General features: G+C 38.3%; 1 protein-coding gene across 3 annotated transcripts in view; it reads right to left on the minus strand.

Moving 5' to 3' along the window:
• Window positions 1-4637: 4637 nt before the first annotated feature.
• LOC136854130 (nucleolar MIF4G domain-containing protein 1 homolog) overlaps window positions 4638-12649 on the minus strand; it is an 81343-nt gene continuing 73331 nt past the window's right edge. For all 3 annotated transcript variants that reach the window (XM_067130344.1, XM_067130342.1, XM_067130343.1), the window contains one exon: window positions 4638-6583. In XM_067130344.1, coding sequence (XP_066986445.1) covers window positions 5480-6583 — 1104 coding nt within the window. In that variant the 3' untranslated portion in view covers window positions 4638-5479. The remainder of the gene's footprint in view (window positions 6584-12649) is intronic.

A 12649-nucleotide genomic window follows, 5' to 3' on the forward strand; every position in this document is an offset into this window, starting at 1 on the left:
CAAAAGGACCTTTCTTTAACGTCGATTCAGTCTGAAAACTATATCACAGTTTGGATGTCCGCTTCCACTTCGGATTGCGTCAGTCCTCTTTTAACATGAGCAATTTTTAATGGACTAGTGGAACAGCTACTAGACAAATCTTTTCTTCATGTGCAGTAGGTGTTCCATAAGCTTTCCAAAGGTTGAAAACTGTTCCAAGACTTAAGTGACAAAATGCACGATCGAGAAAGAGAGGGAGCGAGAGATTACGCCAGTATATACGCCACGTGCTCTTGTTTCCTAGAGCAGTTTGTAAAAGATGTTAAAATCTATAATAGAGAAAGAATGTAATAAGGAAACATCTAAATCTACATGGATGCAAATAACGTTTGAAACACAAATTCGCCGAAACGAGCGGACACCAAGCGAGAGCTGTTTGGAGAGAACGAAACTTAGGAATTGCCGCGGTGTGGAGGGTTCAGTTTTTTACAAGTGGAAACATGTTACAAAGTGACCTGTGATTTGCCGAGCTATTTGGTCACCGAGTGAGTGCGAGTAATTAACCGAGACACCTAACCAGCAGTCGGGTTGTTCGTAGCTGGACTGGAGAAAGGCCCATGTATCGGCAATGGGTATAATTTTATTCAAATATTGACATGTTACTGTCGAGTCATACTTACAATCTGACTATAATGTATATAAGTGGGCAATGCGACTTTTAAAGTTCAAAAGTACTTTTTTTACCAAAGCATATATTGTGTTACAGTACCATACATCATAACGATTAGTTAATAACCCGAAACATAAAACCACGGTACAGTATATTAAAATAAGTATCAATCAATGGCTATGACTTCAAGGTACTATGGTTGACATATTTTTAACAAATGATTCATATATTCGTCAACTTTCTAAAGTGCCTTTCATAGTAAAATTAAAATAAATACAGTACAAAAATGAAGTTCATTCTAGTTCCAACAAAGCATAATGAGGTACTCTTTTCCCACAAATTTCGTTTATTTACGCCATAAATAAATTTATGTTTCGTTAACTGGTGAAGCAGACACCCTAATATTTGTGCAATTTGCATGTATATGCATATATAAATTATATAAACAGAATATGTTGGTAGTATATCTTTCAAAAGTGTTATTATATTTACCGCTCTAATTATCAAGTATTCTGTGTAGTAATGATAATTATTGAAATCTTTGTAATGCACGTATGTTAGATTTCACAATAGCGGAATTTAGAATCTGTAGGATTCATAATTTAAATAACGTAACAGAAGGAGAGAGAATTTATGCCTCATGGTGACTGGGGATGTCATCGAGATCTCTTTTGTTTTGAGTTCAAGTGTGAGTAACGTCAACAGTCGAGGTTTTGGTCATTTATCGCTGTCTTCATCTGTTTATCAAACATGTCGATCATATGATTTTTTTTCTGATGCTGCGTGCTCACAAGGGCTATGTCACGTAATCGAACTTTTTGCTCCATACAAGAAGGGAATGATTGTACAATGTTATATCAACTTTTGTCTTAGCGAGAGAATCACGTGCGTTTTTAAACATGTATTGTTCTGTCTTAAGATCAAGGGGTTGGATGGAAATTATCGAGCAAAACAGCATGGCTATTGCATCATATAGACTCTCAACGTGTCCCACTCTGGTAGAAGGCATTGCACAAAAGCAAGTGGAAGTTAAGTCATTTAAACTCCGATCGCGTATTGTCAGCTTTTGATTTCTTGTACAGAAAAGTTTTTACATTTAGGATGACATCCTTAGCTTCGATGTAATATTCTTTGGGTCTTGCTTTTGATTGGAGACCAAACATTTTGTCATTCTGATTCTAGAGACCTTTTTGTGGTGTTTCCCTCCCCTCTCTCTTAAAGCGAAAAGTAGCATAAAGTAATTAATTGTCAGTCATTCCTTTTTAATAAATTGTGAAATTTAACATTTACATTTGTAGCAGTGTGTGTGTACGTGTGTGGCAGTGCCTTGACAGGAATTGCATGTGTGTAACAGCCAGAACTGCAGTTAACAAGTATTAAAAATGTATAAGATGGTATCATTTTGAATGGTATAATTTGAAGTGTTTAAATAAGTGATTAGTAGACCTGTCAATAAGGGATTTGTGCTTTAGTGAATTTATGTTACATTTCATTTTTCAGGTTTCATATAATTTTATGTTCTTAGTATTATTTGAATTACTAGTTTAATTCTTTGTGTGTTTAATACATTTACATTTTTTGTGTGTTTACAATCATAGTTTTTCTCAAGATGCTTACTTAATTTTGTTTCACATATTAACATTTTGGTGATGTAATGCTGGTGCTTAATTTCATAATTAATTAAGATTTTGAAATTTTGATTCTTCAAAGTAAAATTGTGAAATTTGGTTTATTACTATTTTGAATTAAAAATAAATTTTTGTATTTAAAATTTTTTACAAGTGTTTCATTTACTGACCACCAGTGGTAGGAATTTACTGTGAATAAACTAAGTGATAGATATGTTTTGTTCTTTCAGTTTTGCTGAAGTGATTCGAATTGTGGAGGTAAAGATCCCCTTTTTCTTTAGTATATTTCGTTTAAATATTGATACCTCACAACTGTTTCGATAAACTTGGTTGATAATTCTTTTAAGGGATCACTGTTGCCTTTACAGTACTCAGTTGTATTTTCGTTGTTGTGAGTTCACTTTGTATGCACTTTTTTAATCATGTGGCACAGGCCAATTCCAGAAATGATTCTTAGTCTGCCCGTTTCCTCCTCAGATCTCCTTTGGTTTATTCCTTCAATGGATGATTATTTTTACTCAAACAACCTCTCATGTTTCTTCAAGGAATGTCTTGAGTAAAATAATCACCTCAAGGAGTACAATCCATTTACTGCAGTACAGTGGCATTTTCATTTTTCAACATGTATGCATGCATGAGAACAAAAAATATTTTGACTCCTTTTTCAGTCTGATATTTGGCAAAGACAATACAGAAGCAATGGAACAAAAATCTCAGCACAGCAGAGGGAAGAGAAAATACTGGAATAGCAAAGTGAACAGAAAAGACAGAGATGTAAAAGGGACCTTGATTTAAAAAATATGAAAATAGTAAAGCTAAGATTGAATACAACTAGTAGAGGTCATGGATATGCAAACCAAAAGAAATATGACCGCAGCCATTCTAACAGAGGACGAACAACAGCAACTGGTAGAGACCAGGGCAAACATAAATTCTAGTGGAATGGAAGGTAGAAAAACAAACACTAGAAGTCCCAGATGAAGTGGTGGAAGATGATGAAAGTGGGATGAATCAATGAAAGAAAGGATAATGAAGACTTATTTGATTCTAAGAAAGAAGGTAATAAAAGAGCTCTCGAAATACGTACTGTGCAACAAAGGAGGGAAATTAAGGGAAAGGTTATTGATGAAAATTGTAGGAGAGCTACAAAGGGTATATTGTGAGGACAGACAGGAAGCTGTATTTTCAGTGGTATGGCCATTGACTACTGGGAGGAGGAGACCCACAAAACAGGTTCATAATGACTCCTTTATATCAAAGCAAGTGATAGGGAAACGAAAGGGCATTTCAATGTCATAAAAATTGAGGTGGTTTACTGGCTGATACATCTACATCTGCCTAGCATAAAGAGCTGGGGAGAGGATGGGGGAAGAACTTGTAGTTCTCAAGGATCCAATGAGTCCTTTTTGGCCTCAAGGGGGACCTAGGGGTCCTTTCTTATCTAGAAAGACAAGCAAGATTTCTCCCAAGAAAGAGGGCTCTAGAGCTTTATTGTCAGGAATAATGGAATAAAAGTAATATTTTGACCTTTAATAAGTCACTTTACATCATCTTAATTCCTTCTAAGATATCCAATTAAAGAATATCATACAACCATCACCAGCAGAACCATTTCTATGAATACTTTTAGAAAAGTAGCAGCATTAAGGCTGTAAGTAATCTGTTTCCACTTGATGGCCATTCTTCTTACAACATACTGTCCTAAGAAAGGTAACTGTGGTACAGAAAATCACTAAACCTACCACTGTGGTGATTACTATCAGATCATTCATAATCCGTGATATTACAGTATTTATCTTCACAACGGCTGGGCTCAGCCCAATAATGACTCATCCTGGTAGGAAGACAGCAAACTATCATCACAAACTCCTTCTCTGCAGAAAATGACAGGCCTTATCAGATTAAGGGAAAAGAGAAAACATCTAAAGGAAGTGAAAGGAGGAAATACTCTGATGCAAAACAGAAACAAATAACAATGCACCAAGTTTCTTCAGTGGAATCGAATTTTCTGTAGTATATAATCAATGCCCCTGAAAATAGATCTATCTTTCGCTGGTCTCAGTATAACGCTGTATGAGCCACAGCCCATGAAACTTTAACCATGGCCCAGAGGTGGCCTGTCCTGTATAATTGCCAGATGCAGGATTACAGCTGATTTTAACCTTAAATAAAATAAAAACTACTAAGCCTAGAGGGCTGCAATTTGGTATGTTTGATGATTGGAGGGTGAATGATCAACATACCAATTTGCAGCCCTATAACCTTGGTAGTTTTTAACACCTGAGGGCAGACAGAAAAACTGCGGACAGACAGACAAAGCCATCTCAATAGTTTTCTTTTACAGAAAAATAAAAATATAGTTCAAAATGATATGAAATGCTTTATTGTACATATATTGGAACATATACTTTACCAAAAACATAAGCTGGAATACAAACAACCCTAAAAGGAAAAAGTAAAATATACACATATGCTCACTTGGAAATCTGATTGAGGAACTCAAACGTGGTACTCTTACCACCACTTACATAAGGCTCAAAACATACTAAGCCTTTACCAAAAATCACCAATTTCTTCATTGTTGATTAATCAGAGCATGATGAAGAGGATTAAATTGACAAGAAAATAATGGGAAAACACCAAGCCCAATTCAATGATGAAAATGGGATGAAGTTCAAAGAGAACTTGTACTTCCCTCAGATGTAAGCAAAGCAGATGGTAAAGCAATTGAATGCTTTCTGTGAGGAGAATTTTAAGAATTCCCCACAAACTGGCCATCACGGCATAGATCATCTTAATGCTATTAAGTAATGCTCTATAAAATAAAGGTTATTTCCATCCGACGTTCTTTATTGCAATGCCATTCTTAGCTAAAATTTTGAAGAAATAAATGCTTAATCCATTTCTGAAAGTGGAATTGCCATGAACTCAAGCTTGTTACTGTATATATGGTGTGGCATGGGGTTTAATCATGTGCTACCATTTGTCATATTATCATTATTATAAGGTAGTACGGGAGACTGCAGAAACCTTTCCACAATTTTAAAGGGCTTGCAGGGATTAATTCTTTCACAAGAAAAATATCTATGAAAATAAAAACTCCTATTTATAAACTTGGATTTATTTCTATCAATGATATCCTCATGGATACTTTATAGGCCAAAGTATATGTACAATACTGTATATTCATACTTGAGAAAAGTTACATGCTAACCCCTCCCCTTGAACTTAACAGCTCTAAAACATCTTGACTTCTCTCATACAACAATTTGTATGCAGGTTTATCCTTTTTCTTTTTAGAAATAAGGAATTTAGTGATAAACACTTTAAGACTTTGAACAAAGAATCTAAGTTCTGGCTGACCACTAACTTTACCAAATATCTCAAGCACCCTCTCTGCACCACCTGGGTGGAGAAGTAACCCCTTTAAAATTATTCTCATGAAGTCAATCATTTGAGGTCCTGCCTCCAGTAAGGGCACACTCTTCAGTATTGTTATATTTAGTCCATTCTCCCCAATTAAATGAACTAAATATTTTGCTAAATTTTCAGCTTCTCTAGGTTTGCAGTTTTCAATTTCTTCAAACTTATCCCATACAGCAAACTGGAGAAGCCTCCTGAATTTTTTATTAAATTTGCACATTCTACAAGATAAGTAGGAATAGAATTCGTTATATAATTTTCCCTTTTGGCAGCAGAGTAGTATGACATTGAAAATCTCTTGCTCTTGATTAGAAGGAAGCTTCAACTGTAAAAGTTTGTTAAAGGCATCAAGATAATCTTCTGATCCTTCAGTAACTACATACATAATATTGATGCGGGGAGGTCTGTTTAACTTTAGTTTTGCTGCTTTACTCTTAAATTGTTCACTAAATTCCTCTTCTATACAAGCAGACTTTGTAGTTTCAACAGTCTCCCTCTCAGGAGGAAGGTTATTTTCTTTTAAGCCTCCAGACCATGCTGAGCCTACAATCCACCACCGACCTTGCGACTTACTGTTCAAAATATCATCAAGAGTGACATACAAAGGGTTTATATTTTTACCTTTATGGATTAACCCTTTCATGACCTTTTTCAAATGCTCCACATGTGAAGGGTCATAATTTGGTACTTTAGAGGGATTGTTGTTCTTAATGGAATGAATTATCTCTAACATAAAACTTATTCTAGTATAATTTGAACTTCCTTCAGCCTGATGTTGTGATGCTTGACACTGGATTTGTGTAATGAAAGTTTTCAAAGCAAGAGGATCCTCTTTCCTAAGAGAAAACCCAACTGTGCGCAGGACCAGTAAGATGAGCTCCACCTGGAAATTTTAGCATAAGCATTAACATGTGCCAATAGCCTATGGCTATAGTAGTTACATTAAATGTTGTAATGATTATAACTACCAAAAATAATCCAACACCATATCAAGTCCAAATCAGTGACCAAAACAACAACACAGTCACTGTATAAACCATAAGTCATGGCAGATTATCAAAAAACAAAGTAACAGCACTATCTACAATTTTTTATAGGAATTTAAGCCACTTTTACCTTACTAACTCATCCCCCCTTGCATTCCTGAATAAAGCACCACCTGAATGTTCAATAAACAGTGTGGCAAACCTCTTTCCTACAAAACAGAGAAACAAATGTGATTAAAACAATCATACTCCTGAAGCATACTGTAATGAATTTATACCAAATGACTTGACAAAAAATTCAGCCCTCCATTAGACATTTCCTAAAGAAAGAGGAAGATTGACTAATGCCAATTACCAGGAGCTTGTCAGAAAATTCTATTAACGTTTTGGTTTCTGCATAATGTATTAAGAATAAATTTTATTTCATTAATACTACTAAAGTAAATTCAGCAGCATGTACACACTTTTCAGGATGTTGCTATGATCTAACAAATATTTTGTTAACAATTTTCTTATAAATCATCAACAAGGAACCCTGTTTTTTCTGATTCAGTGTCCTGACACATTGAAATTCTCCATACTGCCAATCAGACAGGCCAGGAGGTAAAGTATCTGAGTAAAATAAAGTCTAGAGTTATGAAATGTATGAATTATTTTGAATTTTTTGTCTATGGAATAGCTACACCTCTCATTTTGCTGAGGCTGAATTATTTCTTACAGGATGGCGATGCTGGTAGCTCCTCAAATCACTTTGCCTGATTAAAGACCCACAAATTGCAGTTGGTAATGCATACTCAAAACTTTATACCTATGGTATCTTCAGGAGTCACCAAGGTATCCAAGTGCAAAATAGACATACTGTAAAATAAGTATCATACTTATTGAACTTTTTCAAAAAAACACATTACTGCAATAGGCAGACTACGCTTAGTGACTGTTAACTCAAGGAGAGTAATGTGCGTGATGCAAAAACTATTACCCCTATTGAGTGACAATCCTTAAACAGATAAATTTAGTTATATCAACAACCAGCACTATCTACTTTTGAGTAAAAATGACAATTTTATAATAAAGTGTTATATATTACTTACCAACTAATTAAAATGCTTCAGTTTCCCTTGCACAGCAGCTTAAAATATTAAAAATATTCGTGGGTAATGCTTCAAAGTTTAGTACAGGCGACTGGTTTCCCCCACTAACAAGAATCTCAGGAAATACTTGCAAATGAGCCCATTGTTTCTACCATAAATCCATCTGAGGGGAGGAGGGAGGGCTCTGATCATTTAATTACTTGGTAAGTATATATAAAACTTTATTTATTATAAAAATGTAATTTTTATATGTGGAACTTACCAAGTAATTAAAATGCTGATTCCACCATTGACAGGAGGTGGGAAATATGGACATATTCTACTCCAAAACATTAATTCATGTAATGAATTTGAAATAGAAAGGTGCTGGCATTGAAAACAATGCTTGTAGTTCCTGTTAGTTAAGGGAGCCTGCAGTAGAAAAAACTGCTTCTGGTTGGTACTCAACTTAACCTGTACCAACATGGCTGTACAGCCAGGAGCGTCTGCTACTTAAGTGGGAGCTTTGCAGTGAAGGAGATGTCCTGATGGCTAGAAAAGTATTACACCTGCACTGAAATAAAGACCACAACCCATCCACTGATAGTGATGGGTGCTAGAAGGCGAACAGATAGTAGGAGAAACTCCTGTGCTTCCTTTCGTGACACCATGCCAATTATTAACAACGATCGCGAGGTACTGCAAGAATCTGACAGTTAAAAATTTCTTCGAAAAGGTGAGAAGTGACAATCGATTACACTTACGGTAGATCAACTGTAGAATGGACATCGGGGGGAAACAGTTTCTGAAAGCTCATGAGGTATACGCTGTTCTGACGTCCTTAGCTTTCAAAAAAGGAGGAAATTACTCTCCTACATCTGAGTTTGTCTCAGAAAAAGTCGATTGTAGAATGAACATCAGGGGACATATAGCGCCTGAAGGCCAATGAGGAAGGGGTTGATCCGACTTTATTAGCTTTACTAAATGTAGGCCAAAGGCCTTCCTGAATCTAAGAGTGGACTCAGAAAACAAGTCCAATCAAGAGGACGGAGGACGAGAAATGTCCTTGCCAGCACACTAAAGGTTATGAATGGAGCCCCTGTGCTTCCAATCCTGCTCAGGTAATACTCGCAAAATCTCACAGAACAGAGAGCTTCTTACTCTTCCCCATAACCAAGATGTGGGGGAGAGTTGCACTAGACAATAGGAAGCTGGACCCTGGCGTTGGGTGTAATGAGCTGGTGCCAGGCTGTAGGTATGATGGGTGCTCCTGGGAGCCTCAAGCACTGTCGCCTGCTGTCAAGGTCATCTTCTCTTCTGTAAGTTCTTGAGAGAGAGAGAAAGAGAGAGAGAGAGAATGGATCCATGTCACGGAAGAGTCCTCGCTCTAGGTCTCAACACCAGCAATTGAAATATGGGAAATGAATATAAAAAGAAACTCTCACAACACTACAACACATTTATTCACAACCTTATTTACAAAGAAAATTAAATGTTTCCCCTTTGCTCTCATTCAACGTAAACTAAACAAAATAAATCTAAGCAGTTATAGATAGGGGGAACAGGTTGCAAGGTAGAGCAATCTTAGTACTTAAATGGTGAGTTGGTTTCATGACTGGGGTTTCAGCTGAAGAGATGATGCTGGCACAATGACCTTGGGCTTGAAGACGTCACAGAAGGGGGAACTTCGGTAGAGATGTTGCTGGTAATACGATGACCACAAAAAGTTAAGGGAACTCAGTAGAGATGTTGCTGGCTAAGAACCAATGACCAGCAAGGACCTTGTAGTGGAATCGAACCACACGATGACCACAAAAAGGGGATGTCTTTAATACAAGGCACCAAATGCTGTTTCTCCAAGAATCCGGAGGTTGTGCAACACAGGCAGGAAGGGCTTAGTGACTACTCCACACAAACAGGAAGGGCTGACTACTTTTCTTCGTAACTGGTATGTAGGGTCACTTCTCATCACAAGCAGGAAGGGCTGGCTGCTTCTCTTTGTTTCAGGTAGGATAAGATTTTATGGAGAAGTGTAAAGGGTGTCTGAAGGGGATACTCCTGTCGGAACCTTGCTTTGTCCGACCTCTGAGTGCCGTCTCTGTCTCTGTCTGTCTATATCTCTCTCTTGGAAAGTCTCTTCTGGAAGCTTACTGTATATACCACTGTATAGGAGGAGCTAATGACGACAGACAATTGTCATTCCCATACAAGGAGTTTTTTGATTTTCTGCACAATGACTGGTTCCCAATAACAGCTCCCTTTCTGGTCACGCCATAGAAAATTCCAGATCAAATTTTCTGATGCAATGTGGATCAAATTTTGCGCCATGTTACAAAGGCATGCCGTGAGATACCACGTGGTGTCGTTTCCACAAGAAAGGGTTTTCATCGAATCGCTAATTGTCCATGACGCATTGACAACAGTAACTGACTGGTGAGCAAACATAGGAAGCAGTCACGTCTTGGAAAAGAGATATTTCTTTTTCAATATTTCATCATTACTGCATCTACCCATGACAATGGTATCACAGAACAGAGCTACAAAGAACGTCATAACGCTCTGACTAAACTGAAGAAGTCTAGCCCTCCCTTGACTTTTTGAACAGTGGAAAAGCGTAGAAGTCTAGGCTGGAATCATCTTGCAGAATGGTAATGTTACCCATGCTATAAAGTTCCTTAGGTTGGCAGGCAGACAAAGTCGGCCTGCCCCATAGACAGCACATACCCCGACAGAATAGGAGGACAAAGGCCCCTCGGAGGCAAGAGTGAGTCCCTGACTTCAGTTCATTTGCCAGAAATTCCAGTTGGACTATAAAACTCTATCAATCGTTCACTGCTAACGTAAGCCGTAAGGACTGTGATCTTGTGTAAAGGAATACCGCAGTCTAGGAAGAGTGACAACAAGAAGGACTCAAGCCTTACGCTAAAGGTTTTCAGTTCTCTGGCAAATGTGTGAAATTTCTGATCTCCTCGGGACATGTCCCGGAAAATCCCCAGTTCCCTGGGTGGGCTCTCTCAATAGAGCAAGGAGTGAGAAGAAGTCTAAGACTGGTCTCAAGATGAGGGACTTCCTCCGAAAGACTAAAATTGGACAGACACCATTGTAGGTCCCACTGAAAAATCAGGTCTTGAGGAGAAAAGAGGAAAAAAAAAAAAAAAGCAGAGCCTGGCTATGATTCCTTGTCCCTCTTGATCTTGTGGGACAGGTTGAAGATCAAGGCTAGAGTCTGTATGTGGACATGAAAACGAAGTATTCTTACATAGCCAAGAAAGCTCCATACAAACAACCCGGAGAATGGACTACAGGATTACATTACTGTAATCGGTTCGCTCTGCAACCGAGCAAACTTGTAGAAAGTCATGCAGCATCGCAGACAACTAAGTGGGCTTGTTGTCAAGCCTGCCAATACTTAGCAGTCCTGCACACACGACAATCAGGGTTGGATCAACTTCTATGTGATAACGCCCAGCATGGGCTCGGTGACATCTCGTATAGACTGAAAACATATGCAAAACTGTACTTGGCTACAGCAAATGTCCGACATGCTTATCGGAACTTGACAACGACTTCCGCCTCAATCAAACACAATGCTCTTGGATAAAAATTGTGAAAAGGATCTAGGTGTTCAGTGGTGGGAGCCTTGTAAGTATAAAAGCACCGAGCACTCTGGGACAGGTGTCGATTGCTGGAGATTCGGCACCAGAACGCTGGTACCAAGAGCTCTGAAGGTGGTCAGGCACTTGGGAAAGGGCACTGCTAGAGAGAGGGTACACAGCACTTCCTTCTGCCTGGAGCTCATGAAAAGTCTTCAGCAAAATAACGCTCAGGAGTGAAGAAACCGTCTTCTGAAGGGAAAAACTGACTGATGCTTCTCCCAGTAAAAAAAAAAAAAGAGCACCAAAGTTCCCTTGCAATCACAATGAAGGAGTTGAAAACTTAAAAACTCACTTAACCGTCCTTATCTACACAGGACAGGATTAAGAGACCAGCAAAAATAAAGTCTCTTGGCAACATGTAAGCATCTCCTATCTTTTAGCACCTGCTCCTGATGTCAGCCAAGAAAGACCTTTCCTTCAAAACTTGACAAGAACACAGCCGGGAGGCTAATACTGTTAAGCATCAGAAGGAGTGAATGATGAAAAGCACTTGTTTGCTTCCTTGAGATCCCAACCTAGCCTCCCAACTCCCTGTCGAGGCAATAGCTTTCTTCAAGTTCATAAATTCTTGCACAAAAGACTCTGTAAATGACAGAGCTCTAAGACCCAAACAGATATCACACAAGGGATCAATTTGGGTTGACTGGAACTCTTGGAACAGCAGAAAAGAGACAAAACCACCAAAGAGTGGTTGTATGATACTCAAGGAGGGGTCCAAAACTGAAGAGAGGACACCCGATGAACAGAGAATAGCGTCGGCCACTAGATGACCGTAGCTTGGTGTTCCATGGAAACTGTGCTCAAAAAAGAACAACAGTATATTCTTAGAAGAAAAACAGGGGTGCCAAGTTACAGAGACTGATGCCAGCCACTACTGTAGTAGGCTGGAGCCAAATGCATGAGAGCTGGTGCTGGGAGCTCTGTATGAAAACGAGCTCTGGTGCTATAGGGCACTACTGGGCGCTAGTGAGTGCAAGTGGGCACCATTGGGTGCAATCGGGAGCTGTTAGGTGCTCGGCCACTATTAGGCACTTGGGTGCTAAGGAACTGACAAAAAAGAACACTCGGACACTGATGTTCTGCTTGCACCAACACTGGTGTTCACTTTTACAGAAGGAAGAGTAGTGAATATCATCTGAAAAGCTCTTCAATGGCCAAGATTCTTTATAAAAAACACCATCAGTGCTTTTTTCTACAATGAAGTATCACTAGAATAACAGCACATACAGTATCTATG

The sequence above is a fragment of the Macrobrachium rosenbergii genome, chromosome 28, assembly GCF_040412425.1.
Source record: "Macrobrachium rosenbergii isolate ZJJX-2024 chromosome 28, ASM4041242v1, whole genome shotgun sequence".
NCBI classification, from domain to species: Eukaryota; Metazoa; Arthropoda; class Malacostraca; order Decapoda; family Palaemonidae; genus Macrobrachium; species Macrobrachium rosenbergii.